The sequence below is a fragment of the Erinaceus europaeus genome, chromosome 10 (genome assembly GCF_950295315.1).
Source record: "Erinaceus europaeus chromosome 10, mEriEur2.1, whole genome shotgun sequence".
Lineage (NCBI taxonomy): Eukaryota > Metazoa > Chordata > Mammalia > Eulipotyphla > Erinaceidae > Erinaceus > Erinaceus europaeus.
This window is the reverse complement of record NC_080171.1, coordinates 95,271,540-95,298,758: the sequence shown is the minus strand read 5'-3', so window position 1 is coordinate 95,298,758 and position 27,219 is coordinate 95,271,540. Positions and strand designations below refer to the sequence as shown.

At 49.9% G+C, this 27,219-nt stretch overlaps 1 protein-coding gene and 1 long non-coding RNA gene across 10 annotated transcripts in view; one reads left to right on the top strand and one right to left on the bottom strand.

Annotated features, from left to right (window-relative positions):
* The window catches only part of DENND1A (DENN domain containing 1A), a 600,479-nt gene extending 573,593 nt beyond the window's left edge, over nucleotides 1-26,886 (top strand). For 2 of the 9 annotated variants that reach the window (XM_060200128.1, XM_060200133.1), the window contains 5 exons: nucleotides 1,779-1,835; nucleotides 8,815-8,903; nucleotides 20,997-21,125; nucleotides 23,254-23,509; nucleotides 24,590-26,886. In XM_060200128.1, the coding sequence (XP_060056111.1) occupies nucleotides 1,779-1,835; nucleotides 8,815-8,903; nucleotides 20,997-21,125; nucleotides 23,254-23,509; nucleotides 24,590-25,774 (1,716 nt within the window). In that variant the 3' untranslated portion in view covers nucleotides 25,775-26,886. Of the gene's footprint in view, nucleotides 1-1,778; nucleotides 1,836-8,814; nucleotides 8,908-11,120; nucleotides 11,236-20,996; nucleotides 21,126-23,253; nucleotides 23,510-24,589 lie in introns of those variants that run through there. The other 7 variants (XM_060200131.1, XM_016185023.2, XM_060200129.1 and 4 more) reach the window with 6 other exon arrangements.
* LOC132540914 (uncharacterized) lies at nucleotides 11,161-14,834 on the bottom strand. Its single transcript, XR_009552092.1, has 2 exons — nucleotides 14,161-14,834; nucleotides 11,161-11,726 (listed from the first exon to the last, which is right to left on the bottom strand). It is a non-coding gene; the product is annotated as an uncharacterized LOC132540914 (long non-coding RNA).
* Nucleotides 26,887-27,219: the final 333 nt, after the last annotated feature.

Below are 27,219 nucleotides of genomic sequence, written 5' to 3'. Positions count from 1 at the left end.
GAGGGGGAGTCCACCTAGAGTGATGGAGTTGAGCCAGTTGTGAAGTTGCAAAGCCCAGGGGGAACGTGCTGCGTGCAGGTAAAGGCAGCAGCCTGTGTAGAGAGTGGCTCCCTTGCCCTTGTCAGTCTCCATTCCCTCTTTGCTCCAATACACTTCCTGTAAGACTTGAAGGGAGTGAAATAAGACTCACTGGGCAGCCACGTTCTACTTGTGGGGTAGCATCCTCCAGACCAAATAACCCCCAGTGAAGAATGGTTCTGGAGTATGGGTTGGCCACATCCTTAAATAATGGCACAGATGTGGGAATCACTGTGTTTCTGTCCATATGTGTGCTCATGTGTCAGCAAGGACCTCCATACTCTACCAAGTTCCTCAGCCAGCTTTCAAAGCAGTTCAGACAGGCCCTGTGCTAGGACCCAGGAATGCCTGGGATACTTCCCTGTCCTTCAGGAGTCATGCTCAGAGAAGGGGTCCATGAAGGTTTGAGATTGGAAAGATCCCTCCAACCAAGTGGAGCTGTAAAGCACTGTTCGTGAGAAATCCTTTTGCTTATGGAGCCACACCTGCGAGTGACATACAGGATTCTGAATGTTTTAGTAACAAGTTACACAGATGATATTCATCTTAATAATATTTTTAATTCAAGGACCCAAAATATTTTCATTGCAACATGTAGTAATACCAAAAATACAAAAACACCTTGCAGTATTTTGTGTTCTTTTCCCAAATGAAGTCTGAGACCCAGGGAGTAGTTTTCATTTTCAACACATCTTAATTCAGACTTTCTGCATGTGGCTTATGGCTCCTGTAGGGGGCAGTGCAGATCTAGAGTTTGCTGGATGATGCTATACCTTGGTGAACCCAGTGACTGAATGGGAGAAGCTACCTGGAGGCCTTAAGGTTTTCTGTGGGTCCTGCTCCTCATCTAATGTGGACTTTCACCCTCCTTTCTCTGCCTCCCTGCCCCTCACACCTGGCGCAACATCTAGATGGGCTGTCCTTTGGGAAGATTGAGCTTGCATTGCAAGATAAAGAGTTCAAAGGCAGAACCAAGAACTTGGTGCCCTGCTTTTATCCAAATCCTAACTGTGAAAGCCAAGCATCTGTATGAAGGATATCCATTCGTCAGATGCTTATCAAGCAGACATTTTTTTGCCTCCGGATGGTTAGGAGATTGCTAAATCCCGCCAGGCAGTGGGAGCGCTAAGGCAGCCTCTCACCTGGATAAGGTCTTAAAGGACAAGGAATTCCCAGTCAGATCAGGAATGGGTAGGTCATCCCACAGAGAGGCAGGCAGGAAACATGGCATGAGAGCCCAGGGCCATTTGAGGTTCCCCTGAATGAGCTTGGATGAAGTCCAGAGAAGAAGGGGGAGCCCAGGTCTTGATCAGTTTGCACTGCTGGCCATACAGGAGGAGAAGCCATCTGAAGCTGAATGGTGGCATGAACCTCTGCATTTCAGATGATCCCCTCTACCCTGGCTGGAGAAGGAGATCAGGCAAAGAGCCTGGTCAAGAGATAATTACAGTGATTCAGGCAGGAGTTGAGGTTAGCACTGTAAAGGTAGCAGAGGGGAAACCTCAGAAATGCCTCGTGCAGGACCTAGTGACAGGCTGATCAGGAAGAGTGGAAGGATGGAGCAATAGGGTTGGGGGCTGCACTGTGGACTGTCCTTGGGCTCTGACTTAGGTGACTAGATGCTTGCACTCATGCCCTTTGTGGAAATGCATCAAACTTCCTTTGTGTGTACTGATGTTGTAAGTTTCGCTTTAATGCAGCCACAAAGACTCCGTCCCACTCGCCCGCCGCCTCCCAAGATACACCGCTCAAGGCCCGTGAGTAAGCCGGTGGTTCTGCCCGTCCTCCTAACACTGCCTGAGCCATCCTCCCTGCCTGACTAAACCTAGGGAGTTGGAACTCAACTGCCTTGCCAAAGAAAACCGGGAATTGGGTTTTTCAGCTTCCTCTCTGCGTGGCATGAACCTGAACTTGGATCTTCTAGGCTTCTCTTTGCCCTTTTTTTTCTGAAATGAGTTCAGTGACTTGCAGGCGCGAGCTGTAAGTAGCTGGGGGCCACTGTGTGGTGTGCTTGCCATGTGTGCTTCCTTTGAGCAGATTTCATAGGCTGAGCCAGATACACAGTCAGTGAGCATTAAAGCCTCACTCCAACTACATCTTCCTCACAAAGAAAGCAGAAGTCTGGCAGTGGGAGTTGCAACTCCCCCCAGATCTTGACCTGCAGATGCACTTGATAACCCTTCCCACAGGTGGAGACTAAGCCCAGAGAATATCAGCTGGCTTAGATGGAGTCCTGCCCTGGTCCCCTTCTCCCTCTGGGCCTCACATGGAGCTCCTTGTTTCCGTGTGAACAGCCCAGTGAGGGTGGAAAAGCCAAATGAGAGAATTCTCAAAATCCTACCATGAGGCAAACAAGGGAATAAGACCCACCCATGGTTTTTTTTTTTTTCTGGAGTTTCACCCCTCTAAGTCCACTTAAAAAAGAGAGAGACAGACAGACAGACAGACAGAGGCACCAAAATGTCTTCCTACCATTGTTACCTCTTGTGTGGTATACCAGGGGCTCAAACATAGGTCATGAGTGTGGTAAAGCAAGTGCCTTCCCAGGTAAGCTCTCTCACCAGTCCCCCCCCCCCATGTTTTTAAGAGAGAGAGGCCATGGAAAAACAATAGGGTAAGTCCCCATTTTCCTTGTTAGCTCAGACTTTGACTATGCAGAGGAACAGTAACTTCAGTAGGTTCCTTTAAAGTGGGAAACAGCAGGATAGACTGGCCTCTCTCTTGTTCAAAGCAGTCACAGCTTCCAAGGCCAAGGAACAGAGTCAGGTTCCTGCCAGGCTCCATGAGAGTCCTTCACAAACTGGTGTCCTGACCCCCTCCCATGTAAATTGTGTGCTAGCCACAGGGCATGTGTCTGTTTTTGTTTGTGGTGTGCACACTCAGCATCACCTGGTGGCTGCCCCCTCTGTGGGTGTTGGGAAGTGCTGTGGTGCTGTGTTCCTCCTTTCCCCTACCATGTATGAGAGTTAGAGGGAAGGGGTGAGGTTGGCAGGATCCAAGTGCCTTCACCTGTGGTAGATGTGAGGCGACAGTCGTTCCAGCCTCATGTGACAGCTCCAGCTGTGCCTGTGCCCCAGTCAGGTCCTGCTCAGCACCACTGTTAAGGGACTGGAATGTTTCTGCTCACCGACCATAGGAGGAAAGCTCAAAGGGGGAGAGGAAGTCTCTTGTGGGTCAGATGTTGTTTGATTTAGTAAAGGTTTCAGTAGAGTCATTATGATATAGATTTGGGGATTAGACAGAGTTAGGCTTGAATGCCAACCTGTGTGACTTTGGGCAAGTACTGACTGACGCTCTCTGAGTCTCATTTCTCTCACTAATATACCCTCACTTGCAAAGCTTTTTGTGAGTGTGAACATAGATGATATTTGAAAAGCACTTACCATGGTACCTGGTACAAAGTAGCTACTCTAATTCTCCTTAACAGGTTTTTAAACCTTAACAGCTTCTAAGGAATGACCTGGCGTGTTGATAAACATCCTGTGCCTGGGGTTCTTACAATTAGCAGATCGTTCTCAGGTGCATCATTCTAGTTGTGCTCACAGTAACAGCCAGGTAGGCTTCATCCCCACCCATTAATATCAGAGATGAGAAAACGGATTCCTAAGAATTGGGTCCAAGTCCTTCAACTGCAGATAGAGGTCATAAGACTCTATAACCCATATTTTTCCCAGCAGACCGGTCAAACTCCTTGGGTCTTCCATTCCCATGGATTCATCATTATATAATGTACTGGAGCAGATCTTTGGTTGAGGAAAAGAAATGACCAGACAACTGGAACAGAGAACTATTTCATCTCTATGGCAGTGTGAGGTCCTGGTACATAGGTGAAGAGAATCAGCATTTGCTGGGCACGTTATGTGTGTCTAGGACTGTGCTGGGCACTGGTATAAGTATTAGTTCATTGTCCCAAGGAAGCAGTCAGCTTTTCCTCAAGGCAGGCAAGGCCACAGAGATAGAGGTCAGGCTGACCTTTGAGTCCCAGTATGATTGACTCTCTACTCCTCCTCCCTGCTCCTCATAAAGGTGCCTTCCCCTAAGCCCAAATGATCTACGGTGTAGCTCTCAATTTTTTTTTAATTTTATTATCTTTATTTATTGGATAGAAGCAGCCAGAAATCAAGAGGGAAGGGGGTGATAGAGAGCGAGAGAGACACCTACAACACTGCTTCACCACTTGCAAAGCTGTCCCCTGAAGGTGGGGACTGGAGGCTCAAACAAGATGCACCATCACCCGGCCCCACTCTCAAAATTCCTTACAAAGGGGAGTCGGGCGCTAGCACAGCAGGTTAAGCGCACATGGCGCAAAGGATCCCGGTTCGAGCCCCCGACTCCCCACCTGCAGGGGTGTCACTTCAAAGGCGGTGAAGCAGGTCTGCAGGTCTCCCTCTCTCTCTCCTCCTCCTCCTCTCTGTCTTCCCCTCCTCTCTCCATTTTCTCTGTCCTATCCAACAACAATGACATCAATAACAACAATAATAACTACAACAACAACAACAAAAATTCCTTACAAAGACCTAGGGACTCAGACAGGCAGGCAGTGTCTTGGGAAGCATAATGTGGAGGAGGACTAACCATCCCCTTGGAAAAGCCTGGTGTTGGTGACTCTACTGAATGACCTCATGTTGTCTCACCAGGCTGGGGAGCAGATTTGGGTTTCTTTTTATTTTTTTTTTCCCTCCAGGGTTGTCACTGGGGCTTGGTGCTGGCACTATTACAAATCCACTGCTCCTGGTGGCCATTTTTTCCTTTTTTTATTTGACAGAATTTTTTGTTTTTGTTTTTGTTTTTGTTTTAATAGGAACAGAGAAATTGAGAGGGGAGGGGGAGTTGAGAGGGAAAGAAAAAGACCTGTTTAACTACTTGTGAAATGCCCCCCACCCCTGCAGATGGGGAGCAGGGGCTTCACCCCAGATACTTGTAATTAGTATTATGTGTGCTTAAGTGGATGCACCATTGCCCAGCCTCAGAACTGATGCAGATTTGCAGGGGAGTGGCCATATCCACTGGCAGCTGAGGACTTGGAAAGATGTTGGTGCTATAAGGTTCACCTAGCAGGATCTTGGAAGTCCTGCAGTCTAAACCACTTGCTAGCTATATGACCTCTGTTGGATAAGACACTTAACTTTTCTGGTCCTTAGTGTTATCATCTATAAAATGGGTTCAGCAACACCCACCTGATAAGGGTAATCGGGTGCTCTGTGTATAATGTCTAAGACAGGTTCTGACATGAAATGGATGCATAACCCCACCAAAAAAAAACACCTTTTACCAAGTGGGGCCCTGGTTCAGGAGTCCTAGATGTGTGCCTTATAGCCCCCAGTGCCCCATGTAAGTAGACAGCACTGCACACTTGGGTTGAACCTAGAAGACGTAGGGTGTGGAACCACTCAGGGGCCTCAAAGGGGTGGTTCAGACGGACCTGAAAAGCTGCCTTGTCCAGAGCCACTGGCCCTCAGCCAGGCTTTGCTGGGTCACTTAACTGCAAACATTCTGGGTAGAAGTGCAGCTGTTGGCCCCTGGGTGACAGGAGCATGGGGACTAGCCATTCAGCTTTTCCGGAAGGAGCTTTGTAGTCCCACACCTGTGGCTGGAGTTCAGATGCTACGGGAGGATTTCGGTTTTCTCTTTTAAAAGCAGAGGAAAGAGCAGAAGAAAGCCATGCCAGCGTCTGGAAGACCAAGGGGAGTGGGCTGGGGCACGCTGTAGAGAGGCAGCTGCGGTCGGCCGCATGTGAAGTGCTTTATAAGCTCTGTATTTATTATTTCTTGCTCACCATTAAAATCAAATGTACTCAGTGCTTTTGTATTCAATACACATTTAACCCTGCCGACTTAGATTTCTCAGGTTTTAAATCCAGTGGGGAATTGGCTGGTTTCCCAACTTTCCCCTCAAGTCCCCCTTGAACAGAGCGCAAAATCCCTGTTTAGCATTTTCTCCCCCTGCTCCACTGGGATCCTAACAGCGGAGGGGCCGGTGGCAGTTATGTGCACGTGGTCTCTTCCCTCATCCCCAGCCCCCACCCTTCTTAAGCACTCCAGAAAGACGAATGTGATCGCTGAAATATGACGGGCCAGTTGTCTGCATCGGCTTGTGATTTGGGCTTAATTAAACCATTTTGTCAGTGTGTGTCTGTGCCTGGTTGCACCTTTAGCTGTATGGCCATGGCTGTGTGTGTGTGTGTGTGTGTGTGTGTGTGTGTACACATACATATGCATGTGTTAGAGTATGTGAGAGAAATTTGTGCATGTACCTCCGCCTCTTGTGTGTTCCTCTCTGTGTGTATTTGTGAAACTGTGTGTGTTGGCATCTCAAGGCCTCTGTATGTGTGTATGGATGGCCGTCTGTTGGTGAGTACGATTTGTGACTGCCATTGTCCACAGCAGTCAGGTGTATGTGACTCTGGGTGTGTCTATAGCCTCTCGGGTGACTGTCTCCGGGTCTGTTGTGCTTTCTCTCCCTCCCCCATCCTCACTGACTCTCTGCACCCCTCCCCCACCCCCCCTGCTCTGTCTGTTTTATCATCCCTAATGAAGCAGTCTTCTCCATCGATCCTGCTGATTGCCAACCCATTCCTTTTGTTTGTTGGCGCTGAGCCATTCAGCGGCACTCTGACAGCTCAGCTCGTCTAATTAGCTCTGTTGTTCTTTTTCCCCATGTTTCACCACGTTGCAAGTTCAGTTGAAGTTGCCACAAACTTAATCCCCCCATTTCAGCCACAAGTTCACATTCCTAACCTAACCCGCCTTTATTGTAGCAGGGGAGCAGCCATGTGCAAGGACAGGCTGACAGGCTTTCATGCCTAACCTTTCCTGAAACCCCCACCCCAGACCTGGGGGTGAGAGGATAGGTGGTCAGAGCTGCACCATCAGCCCAACTGCACGTCCACCTTCTAGTAGACAGTCTGGGGGAGCATTCTGCCCAGGGAATCCTTTCCACCCACTGAATGAGGAGTCGAGCTCAGGCCCAAGGAACCTGTCCAGAGTTAGAAAGGGCAGGAGATATGTCCATTAATATATTCAGTAAATAGCAACCAGATGTCTGCTTTGTGGTGGACACCATATTACAGTGGTAACAGCAATATTATTATGACTTCTGAGATTCCAAGCAACAACATCCACTTATTTCTAAAAAATCTTTGCTGAGTTGCCACTATGTAGTAGGCACAGAGCAAGATCCCAGGCAAGGATAAGCTCATCATAAACCACATTTTTTAATCTAGAGGCCCTCCAGCCCCATCTCCCTTTTTGTCAGGTCACAGAGAAGTGAGATGAGCATTTACTGAGCCCCTGTGGCAGGTGTGGTAAACCCCAGCTGGCAGGCAGGGTGCTATCCCTCCATCACCTCACAGAAACAAGGCAGCAAGTTTGGTGGAACCCATCTGACTTTTACCACATCTCTGATTTGCCAACAAGGCTGAGCTCAGACTGGCTACTCCACAGGAAAAACTTGGGATAGATCAGACATGTGGAGACCTGAGAGCTTGATGAAACTCTATAAAGACTTGTCTTTCATGCAGCCAACTTCTGTAGTCTGTAATCCTGGGCCTTTGTGCTTTGTTGCTCACAAGTTGCCATGGTGGGGGGGGAGCAGCAGAGGGGGTGCAGCAGGCAAGGGGGATGAAGGCAAGCAGGCCATGGAACATGTGTGCTCTCCTTCCCTGCCTTGCCTGCAAACCTCAGCAGTTGTGGCATTTCCCACCTTGATGTTTCATCTGCAGAGAGAGCAACCCACCCCCAGCTCCCCAGTCCCCCCTACCCCCCACTTCCCGTGCCGGGATGCTCAGTCGTTTTTATTGGCAGTGAAATTCCCAGATAGAACTTTTCTTAGCTTCACTCTTTCCGGTCCCCCTCTGGCACTGGAAATGTGCAGCAATGACAGTGCCAAATTTAAAAACTGGGTAATGTTGGCGGGACCAAATGAGTAGCCTTTGAGTGGCACCTGGAAATTCTTAGCCTGCTTCCCATCACAGCCTTTGGAGCTGGAGAATAGAGGAAGGTCTTTTGCTGTGGACCTATATCTTGGCTTTCAGAGGCAGCAGGTCATGAGTTTGTTTGTTTTTTTAAAAAGCTGTCTCTGCAGCCCAGCTATGAATTAGGTAGCTGTATACCACACAGTCAGATGCACTCCCCGCCAATCACTGGGCTAGACCTGTGGTGAGTAATGTAGTCGCATAATGTATGTGGCATCTTGCTGGGGTGTGGGTATGCTCTGGGAAGCAGAAAGGCTATTTTTATTGGCATTCCCTAGTGCCACTCTTTGCTTCCCCCTCCCCACTTAAAGAGGAAAATATGTATCATGCGATTCAGTAGTAAAATGAATAAAATAAACATATGTACCCTAGAAACTATCTGAGTGAAACCTTTCTTGTTCTACCAAACTGGATTCCAGAAGAAGGTGAGTGGGGACTTAATATGAACGAAGGCCTTTGTTCCTGGTCCTGTGTAGACTGTGTCTCTTTAACTCTCGTGCAGCCCTGCCAGGAAGCAGATAGAACAATCCCCTCCTCATCCTAAGGAAACAGCTCTTCAGAAGGACCTTTGCCCATTGACCAGGCCGTGGTTCAGGTGTCAGCTGCAAGCTCAACAGTGATGTTTCCATGTGCCTGCACCATGAAATCCCTTAATATTTTGGGGGGAGGGGTGCTAGGGGGCTTATCTGAATCTTCAGAATGTTCCTGCATAGCTTTTTTCAATTCACACCTTCCTGAGGATTTACCCCTTGTGTCTATTCTAGGTCCGCCCACCACGTCCACATGTGGTTAAGAGACCGAAGAGCAATATCGCTGTGGAAGGCCGGAGGACATCTGTCTCCAGCCCTGAGCAGTGAGTAGTGCCCCCACCGCTCTCCTCCCCTCTGCACTGCAAGAACCCAGCAGGCCGATGCTTTGTGGAGCCCATGTTGTAGCCATAGCCTTTGAAAGACCCTCCTGGAGCCCCAAGCAAATGCACTTTTTACAAAGAGGTCATCTGTGGAGGGGGACTTGATCTTCAGTGTCAGATGCAGGTAGCAATTGTCACACCAGTGGGAGATCCCAGAGGTTGAGGAGCTGGGCATCTGGGCTGGGGTGAGTGGTGATGCCTGAAGGTGATGCCCTTTCTTATGCTGACGATGGAAGGTCAAGAAGAGAGGGGTAATAAGCTGGTAAGGAGATGACCTGTTTAAAGAGGGCCACCACTTCCCTACTGGTGCTGAGGGCTCTAGAGCTCAGGTTAATCACGAGAATGTCCTTAACCACTGCCCTGCCCCTAATTGTGCTTTTGCTCACCTATGTCATAGCCTTTTGCTTTATGGCTCTGGGCAGGCATCAGTATTCATGGCCAGTAACAGGTACAAAACCTGGCATAGACTCCCTTGCTAGATATTGGAGAGCCAAATGAATAGTGAGGTAGATATACAAGCCTCGAGCAGAGATTGAGCTGCCTAGAGGGGGGACAGCTTTCAGCTGACAGAGCCCAGACTCCAGAGCCACCCGCTTCTACCGGAGGGATAAGTGGCTCCCTCTGTCCCTAAACACTCATCCTCTGGTCCTGATCCAAACAACCCAACAGCTACACACCAGCTTCCCATGATGCCTTGATAAGGTATATGAGTCCATCTTGATCAAGGGTTGTTGGGAAAATGCTTTAAATCACCCCCCAGAGGCACCAAAGTGCCCTTGATAAAGAAGGGAATGGTCCTTATGTCTGCTCTACTTCCAGGAACTTCAGGTTAAGACAGATGGCTAGCCCTAGCCAAAAAGGAGCAAAATTGGAAAACAAGTAACTCTAAAATGTAAAGCTGTGGCCTAATTCAGGTTGGAATATACTTCAGCTCTCCTAGGAGTCTCTGGTTTACAATACCATATTGCTGGAGTGCTACAACCTTACAAAACCACCCTGCCCAGGCAGCGTGTTACGTGTGCATGTGTGTGTGCGTGTGTGTGTGTGTGTGTGTGTGTGTGTGTGTGTGTGTGTGTGTGTGTGTGTGTGTGTGTGTAGATGATTGGCTAACTGAAATTTGGAAGAATGCATTCATGAAGTTGGTATAGATTTAACTTCAGCTCTGCACAGTGGGACTGTGGGAACATTGTAGACTAGCTCCCTGGTTGTGAGTGTAATGGATTATGATTGCCCCCTTGTGGAGAAAGCATCACACTGCTTCAGAAAATAAGTGGCTTCTGTTTAAATTTGGGCTAAATCTTTTAAACACCACACTGGAATATTAGCTTATAACCCTATAGGCATTGAAATGTAAACCCAGAATATTCATACATTGCTCAGAAGCACCCCCAAAGCAGTAACACTCCATTTTCTAGAGAAAAAAAAACAGAACTGCCTGTGACCTGGTTCTTAAGGTTGAACTTCCCACTTAATTTATGCTACTGCTCTTCCTTGCATTCTAGGGAAGGCTTCTCAGTGGTTGTCAGAGGGCCAGTGCTCATGACCAGAGTTGTGTTGGGATTGTGTTCAGTTTCCTTTTTGTTGTTGTTTTCATCACTGGTGCTTTACCAGTCTGAGCCAGTGTTTTTAGGAGAGAGAGGAGAGAGGAAGAGAGGGAAAGTCACTAGAGCACCAAAGTGTCCCCCAGTGCAGTGGGCCCCAGGCTTGCATGTGGGGAGCACATGTCAAAGCAGGCACCCTCCCAGGCAGACTATCTGGAGGGCCCTTTATTATCTGGTATAACAGTTACCTTGCTTTATACTTCTGTTTGGGAAATGTGAGAATTGAAATGAACCGAACCAGTGGAAGCCTATGGGCTACTTTGGTGGGTTGGCAAACTGATAGTGCCAGAAGCAAACAGCAGGTGCTCAGTGACCCTATATCACAGGGGCTCTGACCCACCAGGAGGTGGAGCTGCATTTGGAGTGTCTGTCCCCCCTGGAAACAATGAGGTTGGGGGAGTTTTTCTCCCACAATGCCAGAGGCATTTTTGGTGCAACCAGGGTGTTTCTCTGTGTCTCTTCCCATGCTCCCTCCCTCTCTCCCCCACCATTGTGCTCCCCTGCTTCCAAATGCCATGTCACAACAGCACTTGGATGTGCTTTTCTCAACTGTCATCAGCTCCAGCTGGCAAGACCAACTTCTTGAAACACAGGAAGCATCCAGCGGAAAATATTTCAATAAAACAGACTTCTCATAAAATATTGTTCTGGGAGGAAGAGAACCCAGCTCCACCAATCTGTCAGCATTGTGGCGGGAGAGATGAGGTGACAAGCCGGCGGGCAGGAGGCAGATCCTAATGGGCCTTTGTTGCAAGTGGCTGCATGTTGGGCACTCGGGCTCAGTGCCGGGCTCTTTAATCTGGCCTGGATTTTCTTGAATTGCAGATTTCTGTCTCCCCTGGGTACAACAGTGCATCAGAAACTTAGAGGATTTGGGGCATCAGAAATAGACACAGGATCTTTGAAGTTAAAGGGGACTTTAGTCCTCCCTTATTTCTTGCCCCAACTCTTACTTCCGAATAGCACGTTAATTAATTAACTCTGTGAACAGCAAGATGGAGTTGATTAAGAATGAGACAGCCTCTACCACTTCCTGCAGCAGCTCAGCATCTGGACTTCATCAAGGTCCAGTAGCATCAGCCTCCTGCTGCCGGGCCAGTCCACCCCCTTGAAGTTCAGTTCTTTCCAGCTAATGTCCATCTGTCCACTCGTGCATCAGTTCATCCTGCAAGAAGGAATTGGAACCTACATGTGTGATCCTTTATGAAGAATTCCTCTTCTGACTCTTTTATTGACTTGTATTTTCCCAAACCTGAAATTTTTCCTACACCAAATCTTCCTGATCACCATCCTAGCACCTTAAAACTACTTGATGGCAACCGGGAGAATACTTTGGAACTATTTCTAGGGGAAAGCATTCTTTCCAGCTTTTCGAGCTAATTTACATGCAGTGACTATTTCTCTTTAAGAAGTATAAGCTGCCTCCATTCGTATTCAGAACAGGGCTGGTGGGATGCCCTGAGCATTCCCTACGGGAAGAGTTAGGGCTAGGAGAGCTCAGGCAGCAGGGCTGAGGGTCACAGGCCAGTAAGTAGCAAGTACAATCAAGTACCTCTTGAGTTCCAGGCTCTCCTAGGCTGGAGTTTGTTTCCCCTTCCACAGACCAAGACTCAGAACATGTATCTGACAGGTGTTCCCCAGATCATCATCAAGTCCGAATGCAATTTTGATTTCACTCTCTCAGTTTCATTCTGCTGCCACAGGAGTCCATTGTTAGTCTGGCTTTACCCAGAGAGAGGACTCTGTGTCCTAGAAGACTTGCCCTGTGTGCCACACTTTCTGCTGGTCCCTAGAGGCTAGAGTTGGGAACTAGAGCTCTTCAGTTATCCTCCTGCCAAAAAAGCAGTGCCCAATTCTTTATTTCTACCAGGGAAAGGAAAAATAAATTACATTTATTGAATACGGTATAGGATTAGGAAGGCTTGGTAGAGGCTTTACCATTTAACCGATTGAAAAACTGAGACATAACTTTCTCAAGATGTTATGGCTAGAAAAATGGTGAGACTAACTCGTCAGATACCCTTTTGTTCTGCACTTTCCAGACGTTTTTTTGGGACCAGGGGCTTGAACTCAGGTCCTTGCACATTGTAACATGTGCCAGATGCACCACCTACCATCCCCTTCTGCTAGACAGAACTAGCAGTTTCTCATGCAGTCTCCCCTGATGTATATTTGGCAGAGCTGTTGTAACTTGCTTGTTATATCCCATCATACAGATTTGTCCTGTGTGCTTTTAGCATTTCCCTTTGGAAGATCTCCTTGTGTGTATGCACATCTTACCTATGCATATCAGATCTTCAGGCTCTTCCAGATTTTCACAAACTGAGAAAGTACCGGGGGCCAGGTGGTGGTGTACCTCATTAAGCACACACATTACAGTGCACAAGGACCCAGGTTCAAGTCCCTGACCTCCACCTGCAGGGGGAAAGCTTCACAAGTGGTGAAGCAGAGCTGCAGGTGTCTTATCTCCCTTCTCTGTCTGCCCATCCCCCTCTCAGTTTCTCTCTGTCTCTATCCAATAGTAAGTAAATACATAATATATATTTTTAAAAAACATAGAAAGTGGCAACATCAACATCCTGGTTCTCTAGGCCTTTTCTCATTTTATATCATTAGTAGCAAAGGAATGATCAACAACTGCCATTAACTGAGAACTGCCTGTTCAGCTCTTTACAAATAGTTTCATCCTGAGGTAGCTGGAGACCTGGGGTAGCTATCATTAGCTCTGTTTTATAGAGGGAAAAATGAGGCTCCGAGAGGTTGCCACTGCCCTTGGTCACACAGCTTGTTAGTGGCAGAACTAAGCTTCAAGCCTGTCTCTTTTATACCAGTCTCTATCCTTAGCTTGTCATGTGGGCAGATTCTAGAAGACTCATACCTCTTTATATTCCCATCACAACTGTAACCCTCCAGAGAATCTGGGTCTGGGGGCTCAGGAGAATGTGGCTATTGTTAGAAATGCTTCTAGCCCAGCAGAAATCCTGCAGATTGTGCTGGCAGGGCATGGTCTCCACACACACCAGCCAACGCTGCCTAGGAACTGGAGGATCTGATTATCTGAATTGCACTGCATGACCCCAGCACCCAAAGCTCCAGAAGATTAAAACAAGATCAGAAGAAGCTGCCAGAAACATTTAGTGAGCTCTGCTCAAAGACCAGGTCTCAGAACACTTGGCAATTTTATCTCTTCAGGCTTGCTGCACATACGCACACACACATACACTCACTCTAGCAAAAGATGACAAGTCACTCCACCCCGGTCTCTCCAGACCCAAATCTGCATGGCCTCAAGCAGCAGCTCAGTTGCCCTGGCTGTGGATCACAACTGGGGTACATCACAAGCCCAGAGCTGCTCTGGGGGTACAGTCTTGTAAACTGGGCAGTGGCCTGGTGTACCAGCTGCCAGCCTGAGACCCTAAGCAAGTCTCTGCTTTTTAAAAAACACGATGCCAAGGTAATTCCATTTCACAAACAGCCCACCAGAGCCACACACTTGCATCCTCTTGACATCTCCTTCAGTGGCTGACACACCCCACCAAGTCTCCCCCATGAATTATGAACTCCCCTCTGGCACCCACACCCCCTAATATAGCACTGACCTAGCCACATTGTAGCTGTCTCTAGATCACAGTCATGCATGCATACAGACCCTGCTAGTCTGTGCATACCTCCATGGCAGGGCCGTGTGTCTTCAGTTTTGACTCTTCTACTCCCAGGCCAGAGCCCAATGCAAGCTTCTACTTGGGGAGGCATGAATGAAGAGAGGAATCCATCACCAAAGGCAGAAGTTTATAGCCCAGCACAATAAAGGCTGAGAGAAGTGTTAGTAAATGCTGCAGATGTGTAAAGAACACCTACTATGTGCATGGTGAAGGTGTGACTATGAAGCTACCAGCACCTCCCCTGCCCTAGTCCTCTGAGAACCTGAAACCGATCAGCCGCAGGAGCTAGTCTTCAAGATGCCAGCTGGGCCCCGTGCCCTAGGGGATCAGGGCATCTGTCTGGGCACTACCCCGGGCAGCCTGCCAGGACCCACACTCCCTGAGCAACCATGAGTCCAAACACCCCAGCAGAAGGTCACAGACCTGATTAGCAAGATGAGAGGCAGAGGCCACTCTCCCCAGCAGTGGGCCTGGGCCCTACAGACAGAACCAGGCCAGATGCGGCGCCTTAGCCCAGTCTGGAAAATGCAGGAACTGCAAAGCAGGCCCCAGAGATATGTGACAAGCCAGAAAACATAGGACACCCCCACCCCCAACCCACACACAAACACACTCTCCAACCACTCCTGCTTGCCACTTGGAGAGAAGGACTTTTCTCAGAAGCAGTCACGCAAAAGGGAATTGGTTGCAGCTGAAAACCCGAGCCTTTAGGATAACCAAGGAGAAGACACTTCATCCTCAGGACATTTCTGATTTCAGTCACCCCCAAAAGGCTTTGTCATTCAGCCAAGCTCCATCCCCAACCTATTGTGACATCACTGTGTCTCCAGTGCCTGAGGTGTGCCCAGCTCATTCACATGACATCTTCCAGAAAAGGCATCACCAGTCCGCCCAGTCTCAGAAGAATCAGGTTCCCTGAGCTGCCCTGTTCCAGGATGTGCACCACATCTGCTGGCTCTCAGGTCCATGTGGAAACCCACCCCATCCTACCACCCAGCCACTGTCCCTAGAAAAGATGTAGATTCAGGGGCCAGGTGGTGGCGTACCTGGTTGAGCGCACGTTAGTGTGCAAGGACCCAGGTTCGAGCCCCTGTTCCCCACCTGCAGGGGGAAAGCTTCACAAGTGGTGAAGCAGTGCTGCAGGTGTCTCTGTCTCTCTCCCTCTCTATCACCCCCTTCTCTCTCAATTTCTGACTGTCTCTATCCAACAAAGATTAAGGAAAAAAAAAAAAAAAAAAGACTCAGATTCTCAGACAGAGGCTATTCTCAGGGTGAAGGCCACCTACCCTCTCTTCACAATCTCCACAATGTCTTTTCAGATGGGGAAAGTGCCCCCAACATACCCCCTTCCCTGTCTTCCCTTCACTTCAAAGAAACTGAAGGGTAAGAAGGTAGAGTAGACTCATATCTTGGACAGGGGTTCCCTACCCATGTGAGTGTACGCATAGTGGTCTGTGAGGCACCTCTGGGCATGCTCGACCCTAGGTGTGGACATTACAAAACTGAAACTAGTGTTTCTTGTTTAAAGAACAAAACAGAGTACTTAAGTTGGCAAATGGTTGGACCAGTGATGGTTGAAAAAGTAACTGCAGGGAGTCGGGCGGTAGCTGCAGGTTAAGCGCACATGGTGTGACGCGCAAGGACCGGCGTGTGACGCGCAAGGACCGGCGTAAGGATCCCGGTTCGAGCCCCTGGCTCCCCACCTGGAGGGGAGTCACTTCACAGGTGGTGAAGCAGGTCTGCAGCTGTCTCTCTTTCTCTCCCCCTCTCTGTCTTCCTCTCCTCTCCTCTCTCCATTTCTCTCTGTCCTATATAACAACAACAACATCAATAACAACAATAATAATAAAAAAACAATAAGGGCAACAAAAGGGAAATTAAATAAATAAATATTTTTTAAACAAAAAGAAAAGAAAAGGTAACTGCAGAGAAAGAGAAACAACACTCCAGGCCTCCCCTCTACCTCTTTGATCTTCACATCACCCTCACCACCTCCCAACCTTGCATTTGCCATTGGTCCATGTGCTGCTTTGAGGCCTTGTGCCAACTTACATGATAAGATCATCCATAGGACTGTAGAATGCTCATTTTACAGATTACAAAATCAAGGTTCAGGAAAGGAAAGTGATTTTCCTGAGGTCATGTGACTGGGAAGTTCTAGGTGGTGGCAGACAGACAGATGTCTGCTGGACAGGTGGGACCTGGTCTCATCCCTGGGTCTTTCTCTACTCACCAGCCCCCCAGGAATCACATCGCCAAGAGATGCCAGAGCAGCCATGTCATTTACAAAGTACAGATCCTTTGTGCAGGAGCGAAATGATCCTTTAAAAATGATCACCAGCTCCCCTCGTTACCCCCAGAGACCAAGTCCTTGCTGATTTTTTCCCTTCTTCATCTCAAGTACATTTAAATGTCAATTAAATTTGAAATATCTACATTTGTCAGCATTTCATTTTGGGCCAGCGTGACGTGCTGCTGATTTGTCCACGAGATGTGACACATGAAAAAAAAACTCTCGAGATGCAGATCTTCCTCATTAAAAAATAAGCCTGTGCGATCCCGGCGCGGCAGAGAGCCACAGAGCACGTCCCTGCTTCCTGACGCCGTGTCTCTGACATGGTATTTAAAAAGGAACAGCCGCGCCTGTCACCACTGTCACACGTACACGCTAACCGGCGACACGTTAAACCAAACATTAGAAAGGGTTCGGGAAGTCATCTGCATGGGAACTCCGTGCCCAGACGAGGTGGGCAGAGGCGGGAACGGCTGTGGGAGATGATGGGTCTGAACGGTGATGGACAGCAGGCCTTTCTTTCTCGCCAAGACTCCGGCAGCCCTCACTGGGTAGCCAAGTTTGCCACGACCTGCCTTTTCACAGACAGCTCTTTGTGTCTAATAAAATCCAGGCAAGTGGTGGGTGGCAGTCTGCAGGGTAGTTGCTGAATTGGGTTAATGAGGGAAGAGGTATACTTTTTTCCCCCTTATTCTGCCTTAAGCTAATAAAAAATTTAAACCTGGACGTTTTCGACCGTTCATCCTTTATCTCTGACAAATATCTGACTGTGTGTTTCATGGGGGAACATGAGCAGCTGAATTTAAATGAGTTTATTTTGAAATCCCACCTTTTATTAAAAGTTGAAGGGAAGGCATCTCATTGCTTCAGGTTTGCAAAACGGAAGCAGCAAGGTGGTTTTGAGTTAGATAAATCCAGATTCAATTCCTGGCTCCTTTAGCTGCTGTGTGACACTGGACAAGTGCTTCCCCTTCTCTGAGTCTTGGCCTTTCTGTCTGCAGAATAGAGATGTGACAAGGAATGAATGAGAACTGCACAGGCAGTGTGTAGCCTGACACCACTGTGTCCTTGTCCATATGGCCAACTCCCTACCTGGATGTCCCGCCACTGCTGAGAAACAACTGACGTGTCCGGGACACCCTAGGCCATACCTGGCTTGCTGAAACCAGTTAAGACGCCCTCTCCCCAGAAATCCGCAAACAGTTCTCATGAGCAGGCCAATGTGGCAAAGCAATGGATCTCGACAGTGACATGAAGTGCAGCAACCTGACTTGGGGCGGCCAAGGTCCTGGCCGGCACAAAGGCTCCCTGCTCTTATGCGAATCTGCATGTTCTTGGCAGGCTCACATCGTTCAGTTCATGTGCCCAGCTCTTATGATTCCTTCTCAAAGTGAGAGGAGGGGGCCTCCTTTGGATGGGTTGTAGGAAAGGCATTCAAGATGGACTTGGAGGCCCCTTGGAGTCTGACACAAGTCAATGTGTGTGTCCCTCTCCTCTTTCCCCACTGGCAGGAGGAGAAAGACCTAGGGGTACATACTTCCTGTCACACAGTCACCAACTTGTGCTCAACCACCAGTGGCCCTGTTCACAACATGCACATATGGTGGACTGATGGCTGGATGTCTGGCTGGACAGAGGGACTCATCTTCTCCCCTATAAAGTCAGTAAAGGAGGGCCAGGGAGATAGCATTAATGGTCAGTCAGAAACTTTTCATGGCTGTGGCTCTGAGGCCCCAGGTAACATCAGTAAATGGGAAGCTACCTTCCCATCAGGCTATTGAGGAGACAGTCTGCCATATGTGCAGTCCAGGTCTGAACCCTTGTACCCCAGCACTGTACCACAGGGACACTCTGATGCTGTGGGGTGTCTCCCTCTTTGTCTCTGTATGACTGAAAAACTCAGACTGGAAGCAGTGAAATTGTGCATGAATTAAGCAGAGAGAGAGAAGTAGTCCCCATTCTGCAGGTCTTAGTGTCTCAGAGGATAGATGGGGAGCCCAGAGTAGGGGACACTCTTATTCTGCAGCCTCAAAGTGGTGAAAGAGCTATCATGCTGTGGCCAGGCTCCAGGAAGGTGGGAGTCAGGGACATGGGGTGCCCTGCTTTCCCCATTCACCCACTTAGCAATTCTGTGTTGTACAAATACTGCTCCCCAAGTGGGGGTAAAGAGAACAAGAAGCCAGGCCTTTGCCCTTGAGGAGCTTCACTCAGAAATAGAATTGCAAGCAGCTAAATGTATTGGCAAAGCGTGAAGAGGCACAGCCCATGGAGAAACTCACTCCATCTAGGGAGGAAGCTCTGGCTGGGAACTCCAAGAAGGTTTTGTGGGAGTGTCATTTGAGCTGAGTCTTCAAAACTGAATTGTGTGTTACTAAGCAAAGATGATGGGCAGGTAGCAAATGGGGGAGGGTAGGAAGAGGCCAAAGAGGTGGCTAGGACCTGGCATGTCTGCCCTGGCATGGAGCTCTGCAGCCTTTACCTCTGCCCACCCAGAAAACCCCATAACTCCTCGCTCCCTGGTGGAGCATGAGGCCAGGGTGCCTGCCACCCCTTACCTGCTAGGGGAATAGCCCAGTGCTAATGAGCGTGGGCCTCCCGATTTGTAAACAGACAAGTAATTCTTTCTGCAAATGCCTCATTGCCATTTTTCCTAATGCCACTCAATGCACAACCAACTGCCACAAAGTCACAGCTCAGAGCAACAGATTTGCAGATACCAAACAGAAAAGTGAGAGAGGCCAGTTTGAAATAAAAACAGGAGTCCAGCGGCCTCCTGGGGAAGTGGCTATTCTGTCGCCCCTTTTTTATATCCTGGTAGGAGTAGCAGGAGCTGGGCAGCCTTGTCCTGAGGCTGGCAAGGCAATTTTTTCAGGTCAGATCTTCTTGACTTACCTCCTGAGTCCAGAGAAGAATTCCTCTGCTGGTCCAGGAAGGGACAGGTGTGACTCGCCCCTAACACCCCAAGGTGGCCCACGATCTTCCCATGCGTGACCTCTCTGAGCCTGCTTGTCTGTGTCAGTGTAAGGACAAAGCTCTGCCTGGTAGCTTCTGAGGATGGTGTGAGGACATGAGGGGACACAGGTGTCAAGGTGCCAAACGCTGATGACCCAAAAGCCTGAGCTGGCTTCACCTGTGTAAGAGCAGCATTTTCTTGGGTAACAACTAGCTTGGCACCAATAGTGACAAGTCACAGCAAAGGAAAACCACAGTCCCGCCAACCTCATTTCCAGTCACAGTTCTCATTCATGCCCTTTTTTTTGATCATTTCTTGAATCAGAAACTAAAAGGAATTGCACCCTATAAAGCAAAGAAAGGAGGTTGCATTGGTGGTGGTGATGGTGGAGTGAGTGTGTGTGTGTGTGTGTGTGTGTGTGTGTGTGTGTGTAGATAACACTTCCCCAGACTCTCCTTTCCCACCTCTCAGGGCTCCTTGGTGCATACACACTGCCCCCCCCCCCAGCCTGCTGTGCAGGACACAGGTGTGGGCTGCCTGCTCACTGCCCTCCCCTAACCAGAATCTGAACTAAGATCTGACTGGTGCACGCCTCCCAGGCCCTGGTCAGTGTATAATTCATAGGAGCCGGGTGTGGAGCTGCCCTGGGTTGTGTATGTGTTTGTATTTATAGAGGTAGCACTCACAGGTGGCTGATGGGGGGGGGATGTATTTTTTATAACAATGAATATTTAATTTCCACATCACAGATGAAAAAGACTCTCTGAAGAGGCGTCTGAGGGAGGCTCCAGAGAGTGGCCGCTAATCAGAAAAGGGCCGTCTTGCCCGCACTCTTCCATGTGGCTCACTTTCTCTTTAACTTTTTTTTATATTTTATTTCTTCCCAGAGACTAAAGTAGATATATGTGCACATTGTGGGAAATATGGAAGACATAGTTACTCCCACTATCCACAGTTGACATTTAGCATGGGTCTTTCCCATCTTTTTTTTTTTCCTATGTATTTTTCTATAAATAGATGAGAGCAAAAATGCAGGGTTATCACTGCATTTCTGCATCCAAATGTTTGGATTTTCTTTCTTATGAACATGATGTTGACCAGAAAGCTACTGTCCAACAGGTGTATGGTAAATCGCTTCACCGGACTTCTGTTGCTGAAAATTCAGGTTGTTTCATGACTTAACAGTCTAAACAGTAATGATGAACACTCGTATGCAGAATCATCTGCTACATTTAGGGTTAGTCATGTGGAAGTGGAGTCACAAGGTCACAGATAACCTGCACCGTGCAGTTTACCATATGGATCAAGATGACTCTTAACCCATATGATAAACCCATAGTCACGTGCATGCTTGGGTCCAGCTCCCTCACCTTGGGCTTATCAGGCCTCCTGTACCCTTTGGCCTCTCCAGGGTGGCAGGAGGCCATCGCTAGGCCCAGGACGCCCCTTACCTCCCCTACCCCTTCATGTGGAGTTCTCAGAGTGTCTCCTAACTGTTGTCTTCTCTCTTGTCTTCCTCTGTCCCAGCCTGGTAAAGCCCTTGCGACACTATGCTGTCTTTCTCTCCGAAGACTCCTCTGACGATGAATGCCAGCGGGAAGAGGGCCCGAGCTCTGGCTTCACCGAAAGCTTTTTCTTCTCCGCTCCCTTTGAATGGTCTCTCTCCTTCCTTCCATTTCCTGAGCTCGGCCTGGTCACTCTTGGGGCTGCTTGGGGCAGTGGGGTGGGGAGGGTTGTCAGAGATGCTGCCTTTCAGTGCCCCGTGCCCCTTTTCAGTGTGAGCACCACCTCTGTGAGCCCCTCACAGGGCGTCCATTCTGCCAGCCTTGCAGATAAAGTGTGCCAGCAGAGTGAGGTGACAAGTGACAGGGCTCAGTAGGTGTGAGATGGGAAAAGGCACCTGACTGGGAATGGGCTAGGGAGCTACAGTCAGCCTGGTGGCTGATGCCTGGGCCCTTCTCTGTCTCAGCACAGCATGGAAATTGTGGAGCTAGACAGTCAGTTCTAAGTTTTTTTTTAAGTGCGTTAGAATATATTACGTATGTTAATACACTCCATGTGTTTTATTGATCTCCCTAACTTTAAGATAATGTCACCATTACTATTTGTAGCCTAAGCCTCATACCAGTTAAAAATTGCAGTTAATTTTTTATTTATTATTTATTAAATAGAGACAGACCCGACACAGAGTAATTCAAAGAGAAAAACACACAAACCACTCCTTCTAGGCATGGGATCTTTTTCTTTGAAAACATACTTAGAACTGGGGAGACAGCATAGTTGTTATGTAAATGAACTTCTTGCCCAAGGCTATGGGCTCCCAGGTTCAATCCCCAGCACCACCATAAACCAGAGCTGAGCTGTTCTTTGGTGGTGATAACTTTGTTCTAATTGTAAAAATTCATAGAGGCTTAATGTAGCCATGAATATTTCTATTACTAATTAAGGTAGAAGTGTTGGAGTGAGAAACGCTCACCCACCCGTGCATCAACCTTAAATCCCTCTGCGGGTAGTGACAGCCTAGCAGGGAAAGAAAGATGTCAAGGAGCCTCTAGTAAATCATTTGAACAAAGGCAAAGGCTCACCCCCTTGGCCATGACCTGGAAAAAGTATAGGCTGTTGTGTGTTCAGAGGGAACTGGCCCACCTTGAACTCAGAACAAAACAAGTTATTTTTTTTTTTAAGAATACTGTCTCCTTTACGTATAAGAAACTCACAAACTTTATATCTTTTACTGTGTCCAAGCTTGGGTGAAGGGTCTTTCGTTCCATGGCCAGATGGCTTTTTAGTTAAAAGTCGTTAAGGGACTTCTGGAGTCTCATACTTGGCTTCCCTTTCCACCTTTGCCAGGTACTGTGTGACATAGGGAGTTGCTTAGCCTCTCTAAGCTTCAGCTTCCTTATCTATAGACTCCTGTCTTATAAGCTGCTTGTTGCTTCTGAGAGAGTACAGTCTGATAAGAGTCCTTGCCAAGACTCGGTGTAGCCTCAGCTGTCTGTCCCTGGCCTTCAGTGTGAACCTGCTTGAAACCAGCAGGTGGCGAACTTCCCCCACTTCCCTGGAGCCGTGGCATGTTTCAGGATTCGAGGGACACTGCTGTGATCTGACCTCCACTAGATGTCAGGGTTTACCCAAGCACCCTGGGAATAGAAACAAGGAGCCCTCTCACCCACCTGGGCCAGCTACAGTTTTGATGCAGAACATCCTGTTAACAGCTCCTGCAAGCCTGCCATGCACCACACACTGAGTACAGGGTAGTCACCGAGGAGCTACACTCTGGGTTGGGGAGCCATTGAAACGCAAAAGAGGCTGACTTGTCCAAGGCCCCACAGCACAAGATGATCCAAGCAGTCCTGGGACCAAGGTCAGCACAGGCTGAGACACAGACAACTCCTCCTGAGGATTCAAGGTACCCTGGGCAAGTACCCCAGGGAGTTTGCCAGCTAGGTTTATGAGGCCAGTGGGAGTGGGCTCAGAAATGATTCTGCCTGCTTGTCATGTTCTAAATACCCGAATAACTTATGAGGCCACTAGCCAGTTACATGATGGGCTTGGAGGGAACTAAGTAGCCCCACCAATGCTAGATAGCACCAAAGTGGCTTCCCCAAACCACCCTGGCAAGCACCTGAAACCTGTTGCTGGTGCTGCTGCCCAGACACTGTCCTGTCCTGGAGACTCCTAGGTGTAATCATCAAGGCCTGAGTGTTCATAGGGCTAAAGGGAAGCTTGCTCTTGCCAGGGAGACTGTGGGTAGCAGAATCCAACCCACTTTGCTTCCTCCCAGGCCACAGCCCTATCGGACCCTCAAGGAGTCAGACAGTGCAGAAGGTGAGGCGGAGAGCCCAGAGCAACGGATGCGGGAGCCTGTGGGTCCAGCCCCAGTGCCACCTGACCGAGCTGCCAGCATTGACCTCCTGGAAGATGTCTTCAGCAGCCTAGAAATGGAGGTCCCACTGCAGCCACTGGGTCAAGCCAAGAGCTTGGAGGACCTTCGGACGCCCAAGGACCTTCGGGAGCAGTCAGGGACCTTTGATTATCAGGTACGGTGCAGGCAGAAGGGGGCACAGCCCAGGAGCTAGTGCTCACTGCACATCAGCAGGTCCCCAACACCACATTGAAAGAGACCCAAGGAGAAATGGCAGTTTGCTTAGGTCATCTGCCAAGTGCTTGGGGTCAGCCTGACTGCACACCCTGGCGGGTGGACCAACAGCCAGACCATCCTCATAGCACTGGAGAAGATGCCGGAGCCTGACGAAAATCAGCCCCCACAGATGTTTGTGCATCAGACAGAGATGGGCTGGTACCCCATGCCACTCCCCTCAAGCTCTCAGCCAGACCCCCAGTCCAGCCTTTGACCCTGGCAGAACCAGGACTGTTTCCATCCCCTCCGGGGCTCCATGAAGAGCCTTTAGATCATGATTCCTGGGCTCCTGGCCTGACCTTCCATTATGGCTTCCAGTCTATCACATACCCTCCTGAGCCTCAGTCCCTCTCCTGTAAGTGAGGACTGCTGACCAGTCACCAGGTCCCATTGGAATTCACAGAGCTCCCAGCGATTTCCATGAACCCCCTACTGGGAGCTGCTGTCCCCACACTGCTGCTGAGAACACTCAGCCAGGGAGGGAAAGCGTGTGCCCAGATCACACAGCTTGTAACTGGCAGAGCCCAGACTTGAGCCCAGTGTTACTTCTTCCCTCACCAATGTGCCTTCACCAGACCTGGGCCCTCACTTACCTTCCTGGGTCTCACATGTGACTGGAAATGTCTACCGGCTTTGAAAAGAAGGGCTGGGCCTTGGTCAGTAAATGGAGTCACTTTTTAAAAATGTTTTGGCAACCACTGGCATGAAGACATAGGCCCCTGAAGTCCTATTGTGCACACAGTGAGAAAAGCCCACACTTGAATTCTACACAGATCTGGACTCTCTGCTGGGGACTCGGGCCAAGCTCCCCCCCCCCTCCCCCAAACTGCTCTCAGTCCCAGAGAGTTAATTGGCCACACACTTGGGACCACAGTCCCAACAGCTTCTTAGCACACTGGAAGGACAGGGGGTAGGCGTGCTGCCTCCTGTCTGTCCCTGGTCAGCGAGTGGTCACCACCTCTCTCATTTCCTCCAATAGAGACTGGACCTGGGCAGAAGTGAGAGGAGCCGTGGGATGCCAGTGACCTTGAAGCTCACCCATCCCTACAACAAACTCTGGAGTCTGGGCCAGGACGACATGGCCATCCCCAGCAAGCCCCCGGCTGCTTCTCCTGAGAAGCCCTCAGGCCTACTCGGGAATTCCCTGGCTGCACCACACAAACCCCAGAACCAGGGCAGCATTCTGAACCCCAGCAACAAGGAGGAAGTGCCCATCCCCACCCCAGGCAGCATCACTATCCCTCGGCCTCAGGGCAGGAAGACCCCGGAGCTGGGCATCGTGCCCCCACCTCCCACTGCTCGCCCCACCAAGCTCCAGGCTGCCAGTGCTGCCCTCGCCCTTGGTGACTACTCCTCTGAGCAGGAAAGGCGAGCCTCCCTGAGCCCAGCCCCGGCCCCCAGCCCCCTCCCCAGTACTATCGCCCAAGGCCCCACCGAACTGCTCCAGCCACTCAGCCTGGCCTCGGGGGCTGCAGGCACAGGTAGTGATGCCCTGCTTGCCCTCCTGGACCCTCTCAGCACAGCCTGGTCAGGCAGTACCCTTCCACCAGGCCCCACAGCCCCAAATGTAGCCACCCCATTCACCCCTCAGTTCAGCTTCCCCCCAGCAGGGACCCCTACCCCATTCCCACAGTCATCACTCAACCCCTTTGTTCCGGCTGTGCCAGCATCACTGCCCACCATGCCCCTGGTCTCTACACCAGTTGGGCCTTTTAGGGCTTCTCCAGCTTCCCTGGGGCCAACTTTTGCACCCAGCCTCCTCCTGTCCAATTCTGGCTTTTGTGCCCCACTTAGATCTCAGCCCAACCTGTCTGCCCTCTCCATGCCCAACCTCTTTGGCCAGATGCCCATAGGTGCCCACACCAGCCCCCTGCAGCCACTAGGCCCTCCCACAGTCGCACCCTCAAGGATTCGAACATTGCCCCTGGCCCGCTCAAGTGCCAGAGCTGCTGAGGCCAAGCAGGGTCTGACCCTGAGGCCTGGAGACCCCCCACTCCTTCCTCCCAGACCTCCCCAGGGTCTGGAGCCAGCACTGCAGCCCTCTGCTCGAGAGGCCAGAGACCCCTTTGAGGATTTGTTACGGAAAACCAAACAAGATGTGAGCCCAGCCCCAGCCCCCAGCTCGGTGGAGCAGCTCCGGAAGCAGTGGGAGACCTTCGAGTGAGCTGGGCCGCTGAGGCCTAACCCATGTGCTGCCCACTGCTGTGGCTCCAGGCTGGCCCTCTGCTTCCCCGGCCGCTGTTTCTGCCCAGGCTCCGCCAGTAGGAAAGGAAGGGAGCAGTTTTTGCTGCTCCCTCCCATCACTGCCCATTGTTGGGATCTGGCCACCACTTATGTTCTAGGAATCCACCTAGCCTTGGGCACCTGTCCCACCTGCCACCACCACACCTCCTGCCCCACCTCACCCCCAAGCACCCCTAATTGGGTTTTGCACTAAAGTGGTCGGCAGGGCTGATTATTTGGCTCTGGAATGTTCTACCAGGAGCTGCAAGGCCCTGCAGGGCTTTGCCTCCTGAGCCCTGCTCTCCTGACCAACTGTAGCCCAGCCCTGCAGATTCTACCACAAAGGGTGCAGGTGTCAGTGGTTTGGAGTCTGAATAAGCAACCTCTGCCCCCCATCCCCACCCCAGTTAAGAGTCTCTACCTGGGGGCATTTCCAAACCCCCTTTAGCAATACACAATCATCCTTTCATGAGTCTCCATCCCACCTCCAAACACCCACAAACTTGTTTCTACCCTGGTAGGAAGTTGGGGGTTGAGGCATTGTCCTTAGGACCCCTCATGGTAGCCACACCCAGCCTGCCCTACCTGGGAGCTGGGAGCACCAGCAGCTGTGATTTGTAGAAGACAAAACAGCAACAGGGAAATCTAAGTGCACTGGGTGCAGCCCCTCATCCTCCTGTCAGGTGGATGTGGGTGGTGGGCAGAGCAGAGGAGCTAGATTCCCACTGGCAGGCCACACCTAGCTCCAGACTGACGCAGGGGCCACAGCCACCCAGACCCCTGGTCAGGAGCGGGCAGAGGTGTAGAGACTTACTTCAGACCCCTAGAGAGTGGACAGACTTGGCTGCCTGCCGCCAGGAAACTGGAGGAGGACTAGGATCCTCTCCTCCCCGCCCACCTGCCTCTCAATTCTCGCCAGCACAGAAATTCCTGAGGCCAACGTCACCAAAGCTCAATTGAAATGTTTTGTTATTGTTTCTTTTATCTTTCTTTCTCTCTTGATTTGATGAATCTTGAAATTGACTAGTTTCAATAAACCAAGTTAAAATATGACCCAACTATTTTAAGAAAACAACCATCGGAGTCCTACAGGAAATTGAGCCTCTTGACCTTATTTCTCATTTCCTACTTGTGAATGGTTAGAAACACAATCTCAGAGATCTCTGAGGGTGTATGGGCTCCCCAAAGGACCGACCCCAAGGACCCCAGGGAACCTCGTCTGTGTCTGAGAGCCCTCCTGTACAGCCACCTGGCAGGGTCAGTGAGGCCTAGTGGGCTGGCCCTGGGGGTTGCTCTCAGCCCCTTCAGTCAGTCATGGCCTCTTGGGCCAGGGCCTATCATGCCTGGGCCAGGTGGGTACCTGAGAGACACTCTGGTGTTGCCAGA